The following is a 21,809-nucleotide window of genomic DNA, read 5'->3' on the forward strand; positions in this document are numbered from 1 at the left end:
AAATAGTAATTGAATTTATAATAAAATCACCAAAATATTAAAATAATATATTTGGCCGATAATAGTCTTATTGGTTCAGTTGATATTTGATAAATGGGTTTTTTCATGTAATATGTATAGGCCAGGCAATATTCTTCTCGCCTCTGTTACATAAATTAAGGCGCCTAGGCCGATGACATATACCGTATTTTTTTCACCTGGAGGCAAACGCGTGCATTGGTATAAGAACACACCCGGAGCTTTAGGGCATCTGTATTCGTGGTCTATTCTTGGGTCTAATTTATACAAGAACTGGACCAAAGAAATTAGATCCGATCCAATGAAAAAACTGGCAACTGCACTCGTGTTCCATTAACTGTCAAACGGTTTAGAACTGCGTCAAATTGGATCCAAATCTCATCAGTTTCGGATCAATCCTTATACCAGCTCTAAAAAAAGTTGAGTTGAAACTGGTATAATGGATCACCAATGTGGTTGCTCGGGTCGGAATTTGGGTCTAAACCGGCTGTTTGGACCACGGATACAGGTGCTCTTACACGTCCTGCCTGCGCTAGGGTGCTTACACGGAAAAAAATGGTTGGGCTATTTAAAAAATGTCATGTTTTAAATAAAACAAGCTCATTAAATGCATACTAATCTTTATCACCGGTTGTATACTGTTTACTAAACCACGGATTTAGTAGTTTTACTCCAGGGCTGGAAAACAGAAAAAATCGCTCAAACGTCAAGTTGATGTCATTAAATCAGTTTTGTTGATTTTGATTGGTTCTGGCGCGAGTTTTTATCCTAAACAATTAACTCATTTAAAAAAAGTGATCAATGTTTTGCCGAAACGTAAAAAAATGCTGCAGCAAAATTCTATTTGACTTAACCCAGGGGTGGAAAACAGAAGAAAAAAAACAAAAGGGCGCTCAACTGTCAAATTGATCTGATTAAATCACCGACCAGTGAGCAGGCATCAAAATTTGTTTCATTAGAATGACTATTCTTACAACTTTTTTTAAGTAGTTCAGAGAGTTTTGCATTGGATAATTATCCTACTTACCCTTAAACTTAAGTCTACAAGTTTCACCAAACTGAGTATGCCTCATCTATGAAACAACAGCTTTGTTGATTTTGTTTGGCTCCGGCACGAATATTTATCATAATCGATTAGAAATCTTTCAAAAATTGCTCATTTTTTGTCGAAAAGTAAAAAATGCTGCAGCAAAATTTCTATTTGCCTGACCTAGAACTTAACTAGGTTTTACTATGCTTTTCTTTTGAGTGTACATGTTTCACTGAAAAATCAGAGCACCTGGCAACCCAGATGAAAAATAAATCTGGCACCCCAGTAAGGACGAAAAAAAAACAGAAGATAAATAACACTTTTCTTTAAAATTGAAGGCTAACGCAGCTTTTTTTTGTAAAAGCAAGTGCAATAAATGCCTGATAAGTTTAATCTCTCGTGATTGTACAATTAATCACAAAAGCCCTGAAAAAAATTGGAAAACAGTGTGAGAAGAGCACTGTCTGGTGAGAGTATGCAGCCTAGTAACTTTAGAAGTTCCGTTCTCAATGAACCAAGGATTTTCGGAGGTCAGTACGGTTTGAACACCCCGTCTGGAACGATAGCTACTAACCAGGCACCACCTTTGCCTCCGAGACCTTTCCAACAAAGCTATGGGACAGCAAGCTATGGACAATCACGCTTCGGTATCTCACCGTATGGGGGTGGCTTTTCCGGACTTGGTGGTGGAGGTTATTACGGTGGCATGTACGGAGGATATGGGAATGTCTACGGTTACGGAGGCAGTTCCGGTTATGGAATGGGATGGAATCCGGAACAGAGGTAAGGATAATTCCGTTTATTAGCGTTATATGGACCTATAGCTTTGAAATTCAAAAAAGAATAAATTATTTATCATTTTTTCCTTGATCCTAAGGGTTACCATACGTACTCATTTAAGATTACATGTACTTTTTTTCGATCGAAAAATGAGCGTACTCTTTTTGTAAAAATTTACATAATGTACTGTTTTTTTTTTGTTGAAATATTGTAGCGAATTAGAAGATCTGAGATCTTATGTTACATGATTAAACAATAAATAAATAAATAAATACATTTCTTATACCGTGGTTTCTTCACCTGGTGGCAAACCAGTTGCAACCTAGGTGCATTCTAACTGCTGCCATCGTGTGTTTATTGCTCTATATAGAGGCAAAATAGTTTCGTTCGAAAAACGGACGGAGTCGCCCTGAGAAGAAAGTCAGTTTTGGGAGATCATAAATATACTCTCAATTTTGTTTTCAAAACAATAAATAGCTGTTTGTGGCTGAAAGCAAAGTAGTTGATATAATGAATGGAAAAATTAGTGCTGCGATTTTGAACCTCTCAGTCAAGCAAAATTGTACTATCTGCTGTCCAGTGCAATCCGGACACGAAAAAGGACAATCCGGATTCGAGCCGAGTGAAGAAACCCCGAAGGGAAAACAAATTGACAGCTGCATGTAAACATTGCGCTCGTTCTCACGCACACCTACGTATGGAATAACTCGAAAATCGAAAGTCGTTTTTTTATTCGGACGACTCCAGAAGCAAATCCAGAATAAAAAACACACTATTAGAGTACGAACTAATTTCTTTCAATTCATGAAGTTTGTATTCTTATATGTACAATGTACATTTTTAGCGTTTGTTAGCGCTGATGTGGTCTAGTGGATAGGCTGGCGCGAGTCTGGTAACCCAGGCGTACTGGGTTCGATTCCCTGTATCGGCAAGAAAAACTTTTGGGTTCGAATCCCATAAGTTGCCGACAAGTGAGATGCTTGGGGAGTAAGTAGAAGCCAGTCTCGAACCCACCCTTGTCCTTCCTCCAACTGGTATCAGGAGGGATTGGTTTGTTATCTTGAACTGCATTCTGTCCATATCCAGCCGGAATGGATATAATGAAGTGCATGATGGTCTAACCAACGTCTCACGATCGCTTACTATTCTACGCTGCCTACTCTAAACTTTAAAATTTTGCTTCTCCTAACTATCTCTAATTTTCATTTCCAGCGTCAGCTCCCCGAGCTATTTGAACGCCACAAAAAAAAAGGTTTATTTTTAGCGTTTGTTAAATTTTCTCAACGATAGATAAAAAAGGAAGGTATAACGGTCAAATTGGGATTTTTCGTTAAAGACAAGTTTGCTATTCGTTATACTTTTCAATAAATAAAATACAACAACTTAGATAATTTTTTTTACATCCGGTTGAAGAAAAGGTTCTTCAAGACGTCGAAAAAAAACTGTGAAGGCATTCAGCAGATTTAGACATGCAATACTGACCCAAACAGGTGACAATATAAACAACAACAATTTGCTTAAAATATACGTAAGTACACAAATCTGAAGTGCACCAATCGGGAAAAATGTTAAAGCGGGAAAGGAAAAACACACCGCTATATACAAACAACCCTTTTTATTTATTTATTCCGCCAAACAGTGTAGGCTACATATATATAATAACTTAAACCTAGAGATTACAATGTTCAAATAAGCTTAATAATAATAATTTTTCTTTACATTTACAAAGTCAGGTTCTTCGGTGCCTGTTACCGTAAAAACCTTTTTTCAGCTGCTGTTTTGACATAGTTAAGTCTATATTCTCATAATGTTTATTATAACTATACATTAAACAATTAACAGGACTATATTTTCCATAATCAGTTCGAGTAGAGGTTATAATGAAAAGATTTCTTGTTCTTAAATGACGGCAAGGACAATAAAAGTTTAATTGATTTAGTAGATAAGCAGACTGAACGCGCTGATTAATTATGTCGTTTACAAAACAGATTGCAGCAAACTCTCTTCTTACACTTAATGTTTCCATGTTTATAAGCAGGCAACGTGATTCATAGCTAGGTAATTGGTTCTGAGACCATCCTAAATTTCGTAAAGCGAATAGAACAAATTGTTTCTGGACTGATTCCAAACGGTTTTTATGTAAAATTTGAAAAGGCGACCACACAACGCTACAATACTCAAGAATAGATCTAACATAAGCTGTGTACAATGTTTTTATTGTGTATGGGTCTTTAAAATTATAACTGAAACGTTTTATAAATGCTAACATACCGTTTGATTTCTGGATTATTGAGTTATAGTGATCTACAAAGGTAAGTTTTGAGTCCAATATAACTCCAAGGTCTCTAATCTTGTTGACTCTCTCGACAGGATCATCTCCCAATTTGACAATTTCATATGACTGACATTTTCTTCTGGTAAATACAATATTTGAACATTTTGCCACGTTAAGTTTGAGCAGACTTTTAATGCACCATTTGTTAAATACATAAACTTCGTTTTGAAAGATTCTAAAGTCTTCTTCGCTATTCACTTTCATATAAAGTTTCATATCATCAGCATAAATTAGCACATTTGACTGCTTGAGAAGACAAGTTATATCATTTACGTATAAAATAAATAATAAGGGGCCGAGATGGGAGCCTTGAGGCACACCAGAAGTAACGGAGATACTTTTTGAAAGTGAACCATTAAATCTAACAACTTGTGAGCGGTTCGTTAAATAGGACCTTATCCATTTCAGTAGGTGTGAACTGAAACCCTGTTTATTTAATTTAAAAATTAACATGGGGATGTCAATTCTGTCAAAAGCTTTACTGAAGTCCGTGTATAAAGCCTGTACAGAATTACCGCGATCCATACAGCTAATATTATAGGTAACAAACTCGAGTAAATTAGTGGCTGTAGATCTTCCTTTAACAAATCCATGTTGCTTTTCAGTAATGAGTGTTTTAATTTGGTTATATATTTTTGCATTCACTATAGCTTCGAAAAGTTTTGGTATGCACGATAAAATGGCTATGCCCCTGTAATTGTTTATGTCAGATTTTTTCCTGACTTGAATATGGGTACAAGAAATGATTCTTTCCATACTTGAGGAAAAACACCTGATTTCAATGAAGAGTTAAATAGAAGAAACAATGGCATACTCAGTTCATTTACTAGATTTTTTAAAAGAAGTGGAGGAATTCCATCAGGCCCGGGCCCTTTAGTGCTGTCTAAGGAAGAAATGGTTTTACATAGTTCTTCAAAGGAAATTGATTCTACTACAGTAAGTACCGTTGAATCAGAGAGATAACTAAAAAACGAAGTATCACGATCTTGCTCGGAAAAACTAGTGTAAACATTTTGGAAAAAGTCGGCGAATAGATTACAAATTTCGTCGGAATTTTGACCTTCTATGCTGCCAAAGTGCATGCGAGATGGAAAACTATTATTTTTTAATTTTGTATTGACATATCTAAAAAAGTTTTTTGGGTTCGATTTTATGTTTTGCTCAATTTTTATATTATAGTCATGGAAAGAAGTATTTAAGCGTATTGCTAGTCGATTACTGGCTTCTTGGTGTTCTAACTTAGTGACTAATGATGGATTCTTTTTCCAGTTTTTATGTGCCTTCTGCTTTTTATTTCTTAAATGCACAAGCTCTTTCGTGAACCATGGCGGATTTTTGTTATTATTTGTTCGTCGCTTTAATTTTGTTGGAACGTATTCATTGAGAATATTACCAAGAATTTTGTAAAAAATCTCCACTTGATTGTCTGTTGAGTTTTCAGCTCGGAATATTGTTTGCCAATCAACAACTTGTAATTTTGTTTTAATCATATTATAGTTAGCATGAAAAAAGTCAAACGTCTCTATAAACTCGTAATCATCTGGTAAACGTTTTTGATCAGGACATATGATTGAGAATTCGATAGCAGTGTGGAAGACCTCGTTTTTCCAAATTGGATCTGAAGCTTCTACAACACAAAAATCATCAGTCAAATTGGAAAATAATAAGTCCAGATATCGACTACAGGCATTTTTTACATGATTTATTTGATTAAGACACAAAGAAGCCAGATTATCAAAAAGAATTTGCAGTGTTTCATTATCACCACAGATCGGCAAGAGAATGCTTTCATTATCTTCATCAATTAAGATCTACCAACCAACAATGTCTTTTTTTCACTGGGTACTGTCCTGTTATTTGTTTTTTTTTTTTTTTTGCTTGGATACTGCCATCCAGCATTTTTTCACTGGGTTCTGCCACCCTTTTATTTATTTATTTTTTTTTTTTTGCTTGGATACTGCCATCCAGCATTTTTTCTTTTAGGGTTCTGCCACCCTAACTTTTTTTTGCCTGGGTACTGCCACCCAGCTTTTACTATTTTCATTTTTGGGTCCTGCCACCCATCTTTTCTTTTGTTCGGGTACTTACTTACTTAATGATCCCGCGCCGATCCTCCGGTGCATAGGGCCGTGGTAAAAGACCTCCACTGTTGACGATCCGGAGCCAGCGTCTTCACCTGGTCCCAGTCAAGATTCTCGTCGACAGTTCGGATTTCAGCGGCTAGGCTTCGCCGCCACGAGTTTCTGGGCCTGCCTCTTCTTCGATGACCTTCTGGATTCCAGTCAAGCGCCTCTCTGCAAATCTCGTTTTCATCTTTTCGCAGCGTGTGCCCAATCCATCTCCACTTACGTTCCCGAATCTCGATTTCTAGCGCCCTTTGATGACACCGGCGATGTAGTTCCTCATTCGAGATCCAGTTGCCAGGCCACCAAGCGCGGATGATGTTCCGCAGGCAGCGGTTTACAAATACTTGCAGTTTTCGCGTCGTCACCGCATATGTGCACCAAGTTTCGCACCCGTACAGCAATACGGATTTGACGTTTGAGTTGAAGATTCGGATTTTTGTTCGTAGAGAGATCTGGCGTGACCGCCAGATGTTTCGGAGACTCGCAAACGCAAATCGGGCCTTTCTGATCCGGGTTTCGATATCTTTTCTGGTACCACCATCAGGCGTTATCTGGCTACCAAGATACTGGAAGCACTCCACTTTCTCAACTTGTTGCCCAGCTACCATGAAACTGGAGGGATTTTCTGTGTTGATCTCCATCGACTTGGTCTTTCCGACATTGACTTTGAGACCTGCTGCCTTGGAACTTTCGGTGAGGTCGTCGAGTTTGCTCTGCATGTCCGGTTGTGTTTGGGCGAGCAAAACAATATCGTCAGCCAGGTCAAGGTCGTTCAGTTGCTCCATTGTTAAAGGATTCCACGGCAATCCTCGGTTCGGTGCACAGTCGATCGATCCAGTCAGAATCTCATCCATTACGATGAGGAAAAGTAGCGGTGATAAGATACATCCTTGTCTCACTCCAGCAGTTACCGGGATTGGTTCGGACAAGACACCACCGTGCAAGACCTTGCACGAAAATGCCTCGTATTGTGCTTCGATGAGATGGACTAGTTTCTCTGGGACCCCTCGTCGCCTTAGAGCCGCCCAGATGTTTTCATGATTAAGCCGGTCGAATGCTTTTTCGAAATCAACGAACACCAGCAGAAGAGAGTCCTGGAATTCGTTGATTTGTTCCAGTATGATTCGTAGCGTTGTGATGTGGTCCACACATGATCGTCCGGATCGGAATCCAGCTTGTTGCCGTCGGAGTGTAGCGTCGATTTTCTCCTGGATCCTGTTCAGGATCACTTTGCAGAGTACTTTGAGGGTTGTACAGATCAACGTTATGCCTCGCCAGTTACCGCACTCTGTCAGGTCTCCTTTCTTCGGGACCTTTACGAGGATACCCTGCATCCAGTCGGCCGGGAATGTTGCAGTATCCCAGATGTCAGCGAAAAGACGGTGCAACATTTGTGCTGACAGGGCAGGGTCGGCTTTCAGCATTTCAGCAGGGATGCAATCGATCCCAGGTGCTTTGTTGGATTTCATGTTTTTGATTGCCGCTTCTATTTCAGCCAGCGAGGGCGCTTCCGAGTTGACGCCATTTATGCGACTTACTGTTGGCGCTTCAAGCTGCGGGTTCTGTTGGCCATCGCTATTCGTGACTCGGAAGAGTTGTTCGAAGTGCTCAGTCCATCGTTTGAGCTGATCTGTTCGATCGGTCAATAACTGACCTGCTCGGTCTTTCAGCGGCATTCTTGCATTAGTCCTTGCACCACTGAGGCGGCGAGAAATGTCATAAAGTAATCGGATATCTCCATTGGCAGCGGCTCTTTCCCCCTCTTCGGCTAGGGAGTTTGTCCAGGCACTCTTGTCTCGTCTACAAGCTCGTTTAACTGCCTTTTCCAGCTCCGCATATCGTAAGCGGGCGGCTGCTTTGGCTGACCCGGTACATGCCTGCTCAATTCCGACTTTCGCCTTTCTCCGATCATCGACCATCCTCCAAGTTTCATCCGACATCCATTCACTCCTTCTTCCACAAACTTTACCGAGAGTACCATGGCTCGTCGTGATAAAGGCATTCTTGATTCCACACCACTGTTCTTCGACTGTTCCGTCTGTCGGCAGCTCCGAGGCTCGGGATTCTAGCTGTTCAACGTATGCCCTTTTCACCTCTGGATTCTCCAACCGGCGGACGTCGTATCGACACCCGACTTTCTCCTCGCGCCGTTGGACACGCGCAACTCTCAGTCGTAACTCGCCAAGGACGAGGTGATGGTCAGATGCAATGTCTGCGCTTCGCTTGTTGCGGACATCAAGAAGGCTCCTTCTCCATTTTCGGCTGATGCAGATGTGGTCAATTTGATTTTCTGTTCGGCCATCTCGGGATACCCAAGTGACCTTATGTGCTGGTCGATGGGGGAAGAGCGATCCACCGATCACCATGTTGTTATTGCCACAAAATTCTACAAACAGCTCTCCGTTTTCGCTCATCTGTCCTAGGCCATGGCGCCCCATGATGCGCTCAAGGTCTTGATTGTCGGAGCCAATCTTTGCGTTGAAGTCGCCCAAATGGATTTGAATGTCACCCTTCGGAATTCTCTCTACCACGCTGTTCAGTTGACTGTAAAACTGCTCTTTCTCCTGCAAATCGGCAACGTCAGTTGGCGCATAACACTGGACCATTGTAAGGTTTCTAACCCGTGTTCTAAATCTGGCTACGATTATTCTTTCGTTTATCGGTTCCCATCTAATGAGGGCCGCGTAGGCCTGCGGGCTTAACAGGAAACCAACTCCTCGTTCCCGAGTAGCATGTTCTCCTCGTATGCCAGAGTAAAGCAGGACTTGCCCGGATTGTGTCTTGTGTTCTCCAGTATTAGGCCAACGGACTTCGCTCAGTCCCAGAATTTCAAGCTTGAGGCGGCTAGCCTTTCTAGCAAGTTGTTCCAGTTTGCCTTGTTGGGCAAGGGTTAAAACATTCCAAGTTCCAATTCGTGTCCGTGTTTTCATGCTAAAAGTCGTCGCCAAAGTTCCAGATCGGTCATTTCTTTCGGATTCCGTAACAAGTTATGAATCGGGAGCAGTAGGTGTTCGGGTACTGCCACCTATAAATTTTTATTTTGCGTCTATGGGTACTGCCACCCAATCATACAATTCAGCCATAAGAACGGCATAAGTTATATCTACTGACATCGTTCTCGAAATCTTCTTTTTCAAACACACTTTATACTCACCCTGTTGTTAGTTTTGCAGTTTTTTTTTCTTTTTAAAATCACGTTGTTGGGAGCGTAAACCACGCCATTGTCGTAGCTTCAAACCAAAACCTCGCTATGGAATCTCCCGAATGGAGAAACACGTCATTTCGGTCCAAAACTCGTTAAAAGACTCATTTGACCAACCGTCATCCAACATCAAACTCCCACCAAATTTCTTAACCACGATTTACAAATGTAGTAGTGATTCCTTTCCGCTTTTTGTCCAAGCTCACCACTACAAGCAATATACATTCCAACCAATCACAAATTGAACGTTGCGCTTCATCACAGTATTTAAATTGCCACAGTTCATTAAAACATGTATCTGCCATCACAGTATGCGAATTTTCAAACATACACATCCTTTTTATAAAAAGGAATGTTCTGTCTGTTCATTGTTTTCATTTTCGTGCATCTATCTACCACAGAGACTTGATTGGTTAAAGTCGCCATAAAGGTGTATTTAAAATTCGGGCTCAAAATTTGCGAACATTTCAGTAATGTCAAACAGAAACTTTTGAAAATATTCTTTAGTGGCATATTCTGGCGGAAAGTAAATCGACCCAAAAATATGCGTTTCATTGAAGATGCGGGCTTTGACCCACACCTGCTCGAATTCTTTGTGTTTAGTCGTAGGAATGAGCTCAGAATCGAAGACAGAGCTGATTGCCACAACCACACCACCGCCAGATTTCTTGTCAGAAAGAAGAAAGTTTCTATCATCTCTAAACACGTTGAAACTAGAACCAAAAACTTCTTCGCTCTTTATGTTTACATCCCAGCTTGTTTCTGTTCCCAAAATTATAGTATAACTACTAGCTGCTAAATTTTTATAAATTATATTCAATTTCGATGCACTTCGCATTCTGTTAAAATTTTGACAATAAGCCACAATTTCATTATTATTTACTATAGCGGATGTATTCAGGGCAGAAGATGTTCTATGGTCGCGCGAACGAATTGTAATGCGATCCGCTTGGTCAACATTAATCAAAGAGCTAGTACCTATAGTGGCACGCGTCGATGGGGCAGAAAATATGGATACATTACCGGGTTGTTGAAATCAAATGCATTAGGGCCATGGTGGTAGCAGGGGCCGGCAAAGGGTGCACTGAATGAAGTGGGACACGGATTGAACGTTGCATATGGCGGCATGGAAGTCGATGGATGATGTGTGCACATATTTGCTTGGTACGGTGAAGTCGTTGCCGCAGCAGTAGTCGGGAACCTAGCCGGTAGCCTATCATGATGTGGTGGCGTATTAGGTGACACAGAAGAGGGTCCAGGGTCCAGTGGTGGTGTATTTGATGATACAGTAGAGGGTCCAGGGTTTAGAGTATCTCCACGTTGAAAATTGATGAAGGTCGGGATCTTTGTTTTCGGCTGAGGTTTCCTATTAAACGTGACCTTGGCGGCAGCAAGCAGTTCTTTGTCAGTGGAAGGCTTTTTGATCGGTTTGATTTGACGTTGACGTTTTCTTCGTTTTTTCGCTTTATCAGCGTTTTTTTGTTGCTCTCTGCGACGCGACTGGCGAATATCGAACTCTGCCCAGTCAGCTTTCCACACCTTTTTTGTACCCAGAAGTCGCCAACCTGAGTCATTTAATTTTAATTTTCTGTTTAGCTCGATATCTAGGCTTGGGTAATCTGGTGTCGGAGGTGAGGGAGAACGACAACGGGCAGAGGCTATGTTGGCTGACAATGTTTTTAACTCATCCAGTATATCAAGCTCCAATACTGGGTTTGACGTAATCGTGCAACTTGAGGCGATTTCCATCGACAGCTGTTGTAGCTGACTGAGTTCCTCATTTATGTTGCACAGGTCTTTGAAAAGACCTGACGTCACTGAATTAATTGACTTTGTTAGGCATTCCTGGAATTTGGAATGCACCATTTTATAATGTTTGGTATGTTTTCTTAGAATGAATTCAAAAACTTTTCTCTTCTCTAATAATTTAAAACTGAAACTGATAATTGCCAGGTAAGTCACATAACTGGCAACTAGTTGACAGTATTTGAATGGCTTGAAATATCCTTTCTTTCGTTTCTCCTAAATTTCTGGATGTTTAGTTCAATGTACTCTTTTTTGGCGTTACAGGGTATGGTAACCCTATCCTAACAAAGATTTCATTTCGATGGGCCGACGTTCATCAACAATCTGGTAGCCATGTGACAGGTGTGACCGACCACTCACGATAGTCAACAGAATTAACTAAATATCTGAACCCCAATATCCATTACTGTAATACTAACCACTAATTATATTATTAAAAAATCTTTTAAGTCATTGAACATTTTATGCTAAAAAAACATTTTCAGCCTCAGTTTTATATTGTTTTTTTTGTTCTTCTAACGGCGTGTTCGTAAACTGATTTTTTTGGGTGATGCATCGATTTGTTTGGTAGATGTCAAATCACCTTCCAATGCTTTTGCATACAGTTTGTTTAATTTACGAACGCCAACATCGATAGAAAAAATCACTTCGATAGAAAAAATCAATTTACGAACCCGCCGTAAATACTCAACTCCACATTTAAAAGGGTTTTCATAAATAACACAAAACAACAAAATTCACATTTTCCCGAAATGCAAAGAATTAAAGAGCTTATGCCCGAGTCCAAATATACTACTACGAATCTTTTTTTGTCATCTTTTGTTTTTGAAAATTAATTTTGGAAATGTAGAAATTATTTAAGAAATTTCTGTACTTTTCTAACAAAACAACAAATGTACAACAAAATAGTCGCAAATAATTAACTCGATAAATTCTAAATGCAAAAACTTCCGATATCTACTATATCTAACTCATATTGAGGACCAAATAAGAGATAGCCTCGTTTTTGTTGCTGTGCGTCTTGTTATATATTATATAAGGTACACCGGGGCAATAGCAAACTCGGGGCAAGTGCAAACTTTCATCTTTTCTCTGTTACAATAAAAATAAAAAAAAATTTCTTCTTCTAGAAATTATTGTTTAGGCCCAAACAAACAATCTGACATAGATAAACTAAACTTTGTTTAATTTTTTTTGTTTATGGGTTTATGAGCGCCTGGCTGACCCGGAAAGGAAAAACAGAATGGGGGAAAAAAGAGGAAAATTTCAAATGAGAGTATAGCTTAGAAAAGGATAGCGGCAACAGAGCCCGAGGGTTCTGAAACACCAGTTGAGGGAAGCGTTAAGATAGTGCTCGACGGACTAGGACGGTTGGTGGGCCCCATATGAACTTCGAGTCAACCGAGCAATAGCAGTATGGTATCAAATCATATGATTCGTTATTCTAACGCCTCGATATCGTTGTCAGAAGGGTTCACTATCTTACCGTAGTTGAATTTTTCCTACCTGTCACCTAACCTTACTCGTTTCCATAAATTTGGATTCTTGCTAGTTTGATTTAAAAATAATCATAGATTTGCTAAGTAAAAGATGTATTCAAGGATTGATTCTACGCGACTACACGGTATTCGATAATTCAACTAGGATATCATAAAAACAGAATCTAGAAAAGGTGTCTCTTAAACTCATCAAACAATGAACTGTAAGTTTAAATAGCTTCGTCAACTTATCAACAGAACAGCAAAATAACAGCGCTGTTCTTTGAAACCTAATCACTGTGGTCAACTTCTCTATTTGTTTATTTGTATAAAAAATCAACGGATCACATGTTGATCCAAATGATAACTTAATCCTAATTAACTTTCTAAAATTAAAATCCATTCGACACAGTTCTAGACACGTCTAATATTTTCCTTCGGAACACATTTCTCGAAACGTCAAAGTTAAAATGCTCAGCAAAACGATTAAAAGTTTTTAAGATTCCCACAAAAGCGCTGTTGGCCCCATAGTTGTTCAGACGAATGGGAACGTAAAGCTGCAAATGCTGGTTTCTTAATCCTCGGGGTCGTACACTAAGAGGGACAGCCTCCAGCAGCGTGGGAGAGTCAATTCTTGATGTCAGCAGGTCAGCCACAACCAGAGCTCGAGTAGCGTTCCTACGAACTTGAAGCGTATCCAAATCTATGAGGCGGCAACGATTTTCGTAGCTTGGCAGACGAAACGGATCGTGCCAATTCAGGTGACGTAGTGCATACCGCAGGAAGCGCCGCTGGATAGCCTCGATTCGTTCAGCTCCGTTCTGATAGAAGGGGCACCAGACAGCTGATGCGTACTCGAGGATGGAACGAACTATGCAGCAATAAAGACTTTTAAGGCAGTACACGTCTTTAAAGTCTTTGGCCATGCGAAACAGGAATCCAAGGTTTCTAGAAGCTTTGTCAACAACATAGTTCGTGTGAGTCTTGAACTCCAGCCGTTGATCGAGGATAACTCCTAGATCGTTGATGTGTTCGACTCGGGTGATGGTATCGCTTCCAAGGATGTACTCAGCATGAAGAGTGTGCCGCTTACGGGAAAATGTCATAACCGAGCATTTGCTGCGGTTCAAAGGCAGGCAGTTAATGTCGCACCAGTGAGCAAATTCGGAAAATTGCTGCTGTAAAAAGTCGATGTCGTCTTGGTTGTTTATGGCGTGAAAAAGTTTGAGGTCATCAGCATAAGCGAGTTTGGTGCCGTCCAGAAGCGAGAGTGCGTCATTGAAGTAGATTACGAAAATTATCGGTCCTAAATGGCTTCCTTGGGGCACACCTGAAGGGGCAGGGAATTGCCTGGAGAAGGATTCACCGGTTCGAACGGTTAATTTCCGTCCCATTAAATAACTCCGGAACCAACTCAGAAGAGATCCACAGAATCCTAAGCGTCCGAGCTTTGCAATAGCAATATCATGGTTGACCTTGTCGAACGCAGCAGAGAGATCAGTGTAAATGGCGTCAGTTTGGGTCTTCCTGGCAAAGCAGTCTTGAATGAAAGATGTGAAGCTCAGTAAGTTGGTAGTTGTGGATCGTTTAGGCATGAATGAAATTCTCTAAAAACTATAATACTCAATCTAAAAGATTCAAATAAATCGTGTGCCTGTTTTTAAATGCCCGAAATGAATGAAATGAACTACCTACTCATTCTTGCCTATCGAAATCATACTTTCTATTCTATACTTCGATTTATGAATTTCAATCCTAACCGAAAAATACATATACATCTACCGAAAATAAATAAATAAAAAAACGAATGTCGAAAGTGTTTAACTAAATGAAATATCATACTTGTCAAAATAGCATTTCCTCCCAATGAGCCTCTAGTTCTTGTAAAATGTTTTATTTAAGAATAAGCCAACGAAATTCATAAACCGCAAATGCACACTTTCTAGAGCATTGGGGAGGCAATGGTAAGAGCCTATACCAAACCGCTATACCGCCACACCCCGTTCTCCTGTACGCCGCCAAAGATGGTTCTAAACACTCGTCGCTCGAATAATCCGAGTGTACGCAGATCCTCCTCGAGCAATATCCATGTCTCGTGCCCGTAGAGAACAACCGGTCTAATGAGCGTCATATACAGGTTACACTTCGTGCGAGGGCTAAGTCTTCTCGACCGCAGTTGCTTGTGGAGTCCATAGTAGGCCACCGGATCTCACGGCTGGTGTCATTGTCTGCGGTCACCAGTGAGCCGAGATAGACAAAGTCTTCGACTATCTCCAGCTGGACAAGCGGGTCGGTCTCGGATCTGCAGGCCAGCATGGACGTATTAATCATCAACCCAATCCTTCCTGCTTCGCGTTTCAGTTTGCGGTAGATCTCCTCCACCGCCCCAGATGATCTGCCGACTATATCAATGTCATCGGCAAAGCAGATAAGTTGACTGGATCTGTTGAAAATCGTGCCCTGCATTTCGCCCACCGCTCGTCAAATAACACCTTCTAGCGCCACGTTGAACATCATGCAGGATAGACCATCACCTTGTCGAAGCCCCCTGCGCGATTCGAATGAACTCGACAATTCACCCGAAATCCACACACAGCACTGCGTTCCATCCATCGTCGCCTTGATCAGTCTGATCATCTTCCCGGAAAAGCCGTTCTCGTCCATGATTTTCCATAGCTCGTTACGGTCGATCGTGTCGTATGCGACTTTGAAGTCGATGAATAGATGGTGCGTAGGGACTTGGTGTGCCCGGCATTTTTGGAGGATTCGCCGTAATGTGAATATCTGGTCCGTCGTTGACCGTCCCTCCATGAAGCCGGTCTGATGACTTCCCACGAATCTGTTTGCTTGTGGCGTTAGGCGGCGGAGTAGGATTCGGGACAACACTTTGTAGGCGGCATTGAAGACAGTGATCGCTCGGTAGTTCTCACAGTCCAATTTGTCGCCCTTCTTGTAGATGGGGCATATTACCCCCTCCTTCCACTCCTCCGGTAGCTGTTCTATGTCCCAGATCCGGACTATCAACCGGTGTAGGCAATCGGCCAACTAGTCCGGGCCCATTTTGATGAGTTCAGCTGCGATACCATCCTTCCCAGCAGACTTGTTTCTATTCAGCTGGCGAATGGCTTCCTTAACTTCATTCATCGTTGGGAGTGGCTCCTCTACGTCGTTGGCTACGCCGGCGATGTACCTTCCTCACCGTCTTGATCTCCTGCATGTGCGCCGTTCAGGTGTTCGTCGAAGTGCAGCTTCCACCTTTTGATCACCTCACGATTGTCCGTCAGGATGCCCCCGTCTTTATCCCGGCACATTTCGGCTTGCGGCACAAAGCCTTTGCGGGATGCGTTGAGTTTCTGATAGAACTTTCGTGTTTCTTGGAAACGATGCAGCTGCTCCAGCTCCTCCTCCTCCAGGCGGCGCTTTTTCTCCTGGAAAATTCTGACTCGCTGCCTCTTCCACTGTTGATGATTTTCCATATTTCGACGGGTGCCTCTTTGCACTACTGCCGCCCGCGCGGCATTCTCTTCGTCCATCACCCTTCTACACTCCTCGTCGAACCAGTCGTTCCGTCGAGTTCGCTCCACATAACCGATGACGTTCTCCGCAGCACTGTTAATGACTGTCTTGATGGTTTCCCAACAGTCCTCGAGAGGAGCTTCGTCAAGCTCGCCCTCTGCCGGCAGCGCTGCTTCGACCGATTGCGCGTAGTCTGCCGCGACCTCAGATTGCTTCAGTCTCGCGATATTTAACCGAGGCGGGCGTCGGTTTCGTGTGTTGTTCACTACGGAGAGTTTTGGGCGCATCTTTACTCGATGTTGGCGCCTCGACAGGATCTGACGTCGATGATGTCCGAGAAGTGCCGGCTGTCAATCAAAACGTGGTCGATCTGTGATTGCGTTTGGTACGGTGATCTCCAGGTGTACTTGTGTGGGAGGCGGTGCTGGAAAAAGGATGGCCGTACGATGGGCCATTCGTTTGGAGGCGGCGAAATATAAAAGTCTGAGGCCGTTTTCGTCAGCTGGTGCGCACTGAACCTTCCAATTGTCGGTTTGAATTACTCCTCCTGGCCGACCTGAGCGTTAAAATCCCCGATGACGATCTTGATATCATGTTTTGGGCAACAGTCGTGTTTACGCTCCAGCTGCGTGTAAAATTCGTTTTTGTCGTCACCGGTACTTCCGAGTGCAAACTTTGAAATTTTTCCACAATATTACCGTTGCTGTTTTACAAACATTTTTTAATTTTTCACTTTCATCGCGAATTTGTTGAGAACTATTTTAGTTATGCAGCGAACGATAATTGATAATTTTTGAACATATACATATTTTTATAGGGCATGTGAGAGTTGAACTATGGTGAAATCCGTTTGCACTTGCCCCGGTGTACCTCATTTCAAAATGAAATCATGTATATAAAATAGTCTAAGTAATATGAGTAGTCAGCTAAGTATAAATACATTGATTTATATAAGTTCACGGTTTACTCTTACTTCCCGAACGTTTAACGTTGTTTATGTTAATAAAAAATATCTTTTAGGTTCATACAGATGGCAGAAGAAAGTTCAAGACCGGCCTTTCAAAACATTGAGTCTCTTGTGGGCGCAATAAGTAACATTGCCATGATGCTAGACTCGACGTTTTTCGCCCTCACGAGCTCGTTCCGTGCTGTCCTCGGCGTTGCTGCAAATTTCGCTCACTTGCGCGGAGTTTTTGCGCAGTTCTGGACTTCATTTGCCTTGTTTCGTTGGATAGTTTGGTCATGTAGAAAGTAAGAATGATAACTGCAGAACGTGTGTTTCATACCTCATGTGCTCATTGCTGTTCAAATCAACAGGGTTCTATATCTACTCAAAATAACGAAAACCGACCCAGCTTCGGAAAGTTTTACTCAAGCCTTCAAACTAGCGGAATCGATGGAAGCAGAACAAAACCCTTCGAAAAAGGGATCGTCTTTACCTGTGATGCTGTTCCTTGGATTTATTATGTCGGCACCGTACTTGCTGATGAAACTTTTCGGAAATAAAGACACCGTGGATCAAAGTAAGTTTAAAATCATTTGTTTTTTTTTTCACAGTTTGTTGTATTGTATCATATATTTTAGCCAAAAATCCCAGCTCGTGGAAAGGTGCGTTAGAAGCGGTTGCTGTCTACAATTTTGATTCTTCCAATCAATCCGAACTGACGATTCGTGCTGGCCAAAATGTATTGATTGCACCCAAAAATGTCCAGATTGATAACAATTTGCTAAACACCGGTTGGGTGCTAGCAACGGTCGATAACGTCAGGTCGGGTTTAATTCCTATAAGCTACGTACAGGGAGCTAAACAACAGTTGCTTCAACAGGATCAACTACAATCTAAATCCCCTGATCAAAGTGCAACGTCACATTCCGACGAGAAGCTGGAGAGTTAAAATGGCCAGCTTAAAAGTTCAAAAGTTTTGTAGTTGTGTTTTATTAAGTTACAAATTTTATTTTTAATTTGTCACAAGAGATGGTATATGGATAGAATAAATTTTCTAGAAGGGAATTTGTTTAATTTAAATTCTGATCTGGATAAAAAAGCTTGTATACTTACCCACATTTCAACCCTTGGTAGAGCGTAAACAAAAATACACTATTTCTACTATACTCAGCAAAGAAATTCCAAAGAATAAACCCCCAACGCCACCGAGGGAAACTATAATGTAGAAACAAAATTTAAATTGAACAATAACAACAATACTTAAAATTTACCAATAAAATCCAAACTTGTCCGGGCTACGCTTCGTTCATAACGACTTGTTGGTAGATTCAAAACCTCCAAGACAACGTGCCCAAATTCAGAGTTATTTTTCATTTCATCTATGCTTATCCTTACAAAATATTCAATTCAAAAAGTTTTATTAATTATAGGTTGCATAGGTAATACTCACCCAAGTAAATTGATTTCCATTTCTAAGCACGATTTAATACATGTTTTATCTCGAATAAGTTTCTGCTTTGTACGAAATGAGACTTCATCTGTGAAAAACAAACATTTGCATTAACAACATTGACGAAATTATTGTGAAATTACAAATCTACCTTGGAAAATGCATGCCAATCCTTCAAAATTACAATAACGCGAAGAATCTGGATAATAAGTACAAATAAGTCATTAACAAAATACGAATAAGATCACCTAGTTACATTCTTTCGGAAAAGCAGGATTGGTACAGTTACACATTTCGAATTCTGTCTCGATGCGAGTAACCAAAGCACAATTGGTGAAGCTGTACGGTAAATAATTTGTAATATTCTCGAATGGGAAGCGACATTCTCTTTGTGCCATCGGTTGATCTCTTATGTCCGGTTTGTTGTAAACTTCCATTGTCTGGAGATAAAATAGAAGGATTCATATTATACTTAGGTACTAGCTGATCCCGAACGAACTTTGTTTCGCTTTTGAAGCTGAGGAGTTTGTGTTTGATGCATTTTCACGACAAAATTGCTTTAAATATTAAACAATGCCTAATCATAAGCGACCTATCTACCAAATAATGCATAATAACAAAATATTCCCGAGCAGACTTTTATGACAAAATTATACCTAATTTTGCTATCACGTCTTGAAAGTAAAATGAGGTATCATTATGCCCGAATAAAGGTGGTACAATGCCAAAATTTGGGTCTCACTTTTCATATATGGATACCTCGATTATCCCAAGTCTAGGTTTCAATGAAACCTTAATGATGCCTCGTTTAGCCAACGTTTTGAAACGTATTTTGAGGGCATAATGATGCCAATTTTGGGTTTCAACTAGAAGCAGAATTTGGCATCGTTGTGCCCTCAAAATTCTTTTGAAAAGGATGGCTAAACGAGGTATCAAAAAACGTTCAATAAAATCAAAATTTGGCAGAACTGTGCTATCCATATATAGAAAATGAGAGATAAATTTTGTCATTAAACCACTTTTATTCAGTCAAAATGATTCCAAATTTCGCTAACAAGGCATGAGAGCAAAATTTCCAATCATTTTATCCTTAAATTCTGCTCAGGTATGACAACCGATACAATAAAAAATCTAATAAGAATCTCATAACGTTAACGCCTTTGTGTAGGCATCGAATTGATCATAGAGTATAACAGGTCGATCAAATCATAAAATCCAAATTTCAGTATAATTTGTTTTCGACATTAGGCATATTATTATCAAATTACTAATTTTAATTCTGTTAAAAGTAACTTTTTTTTTAGTTTTCTGACTCACTTAAGCTTTTGTTTTGACATATCGAATAATGAGTAACTAATTTACAAACATACTTTCAAAATATTCCTACCATTGAAATTATTATTATTTTTTTGTAAAAGTGTGTGAATTGTTTTCCTGTTAAAATGCTTCCAATGTTTGTTTAGCGTTACGGATCCAATCGAAGTCGAGTAGTTCATGTTTGATGAATACCAAAAATGATATCATATTTAATTTTAAAGAGTATATTTATCTATTTTAGATTGCAAATAATATGTCAATAAATCGTTATTAAAAAAATATAATAAAATAGAATATTTAATTTTTTTTTTCTTGGAGCTATCATATTATTCAGTCGGCATTTATACTTATTTAAAATATTGCAAAAACCTATGAATCGGCAAAAACGGCTGTGAAGATTTGTTATGCATATGTTTCAAATGGAAACGCACAACAACACAAACATATTTTGGTATTTTTTTTACATTTCACGAATTGACCTAAACTTTTTTATTAAATCCAATGGTATAAATTATGTGAAATTAAAGCTAGCTGAAAGAAATTTCACGATCTTTTGGGTATATTTCGCATCGTACAATCATAAATTGGCTTTTATGAAGTTTTTTTTTTAATTTTATGTTTCCTCAAAGTGTGCTCGGGGGGATATGATGGACATCGCCTTTAATTATGCAACAAATAAAGAAGTGAATGTTTTCATGGTTCAGACAAATAGCAAACATTAAAACGCCAAAATGTATATAAAATTTGGTATTTAATTTTCATTAAATGTCATGAACCTTGTAAGCTATAGCTTAAGTAGTTTACTTTTTTTCAACTATTTTTACAGTTTTCCATATTCCAGACGTTAAATTTTACTTACAGAAGGCTGAAGACCGATGCAATTTCCACTGTCGATGGTCGAGCAATCCTGACAATAGATGTCCTAAGAAAAAGATTTCCAAGCTGGGCTGCATCTTAGCAAAAATCCTGTAGGGTACATAATCGCTGAATCTATCTAAATTTCTAAATGCAAAATTTGACATTTCGTTGCTAAGTAAGTATGTACATTTTGCTTTCATTTTTGCTGCGTACCATCTAATATCGCCTTCGATATTCATTACATACGAAGAGGTGATTTTCACTGCGCGCAGCAATCTATCATGTTAAATTTGTGATAATGAAAACCGCCTACACTTATGCCATCATCAGTGGTTACGACATTCATTAAAAATGGCCGTGTTCATATTATATGAAAATTGGCACCTTTGCTTATATAAGGATTGAGTGTAAATGAAAGAAAACTTTTTCTTGATTTGTGTTACCTAACCAAATGTGTTTAAAATTTGTTTGCAAGTAGGTACATACAGTAAGTCACAAAATTGACCGTACCAAGGCGCACTCTTGCAAATCTCCACAGATTCTGACGAGATTTGGCGATTTTCTTCCACACAGTTTGACTTTTTGTCATATCTCGTCAGATAATATTGTTACTCTATCAGTTATAGAAAGTTTGAAGAAAAAAAAATATTATTGCTGTACAAATGTATGGAAGTGCCAGTTTGGAGAGAAGTGTGAGTGTGCCTGGGTACGGTCTGTTTGTACCTTCTTTGAAACAAATTTGTTTATGTTACACACGGTTCAAGAAAAAGTATTTTTTCTCTTCTACAATCATTTCGTTTTTAATATGAGACATGTATTATGAATATCGCCTCCACTTATGATTGCAAAAGTGAAGACGAATCATAATACCAAAAGTTTTGTAATACATAGTTGTACGTATGTCAAATGCAAAAATATAACCATTTTGGTGTGTACATTCAAAACAG

At 39.9% G+C, this 21,809-nt stretch overlaps 2 protein-coding genes across 4 annotated transcripts in view; one reads left to right on the plus strand and one right to left on the minus strand.

Annotated features, from left to right (window-relative positions):
* Window positions 1-1,337: 1,337 nt before the first annotated feature.
* Window positions 1,338-21,806, plus strand: LOC129749073 (peroxisomal membrane protein PEX13). Its single transcript, XM_055743919.1, has 4 exons — window positions 1,338-1,831; window positions 17,312-17,542; window positions 17,609-17,814; window positions 17,876-21,806. Exons 1-4 carry the CDS (start codon window positions 1,524-1,526, stop codon window positions 18,184-18,186), a joined length of 1,056 nt encoding a protein of 351 aa, XP_055599894.1. The 5' UTR covers window positions 1,338-1,523; the 3' UTR covers window positions 18,187-21,806.
* Window positions 17,576-21,809, minus strand: part of LOC129749072 (sodium channel protein Nach) — a 38,080-nt gene continuing 33,846 nt past the window's right edge. For all 3 annotated transcript variants that reach the window (XM_055743916.1, XM_055743918.1, XM_055743917.1), the window contains 6 exons: window positions 18,944-19,127; window positions 18,839-18,886; window positions 18,688-18,775; window positions 18,509-18,627; window positions 18,351-18,452; window positions 17,576-18,291 (listed from right to left, as the gene is read on the minus strand). In XM_055743916.1, coding sequence (XP_055599891.1) covers window positions 18,358-18,452; window positions 18,509-18,627; window positions 18,688-18,775; window positions 18,839-18,886; window positions 18,944-19,127 — 534 coding nt within the window. In that variant the 3' untranslated portion in view covers window positions 17,576-18,291; window positions 18,351-18,357. The remainder of the gene's footprint in view (window positions 18,292-18,350; window positions 18,453-18,508; window positions 18,628-18,687; window positions 18,776-18,838; window positions 18,887-18,943; window positions 19,128-21,809) is intronic.

Source organism: Uranotaenia lowii, chromosome 2 (assembly GCF_029784155.1).
Source record: "Uranotaenia lowii strain MFRU-FL chromosome 2, ASM2978415v1, whole genome shotgun sequence".
Taxonomy (NCBI): domain Eukaryota; kingdom Metazoa; phylum Arthropoda; class Insecta; order Diptera; family Culicidae; genus Uranotaenia; species Uranotaenia lowii.

Excerpts from the sequence above, each read along its gene's own strand:
- LOC129749073 (XM_055743919.1), top strand. The coding sequence starts at position 1,524 with ATGCAGCCTAGTAACTTTAGAAGTTCCGTTCTCAATGAACCAAGGATT. Across the intron at positions 1,832-17,311 it reads GGATGGAATCCGGAACAGAG|GTTCATACAGATGGCAGAAG; the intron begins GTAAGGATAATT and ends AATATCTTTTAG. Across the intron at positions 17,543-17,608 it reads ATAGTTTGGTCATGTAGAAA|GGTTCTATATCTACTCAAAA; the intron begins GTAAGAATGATA and ends TCAAATCAACAG.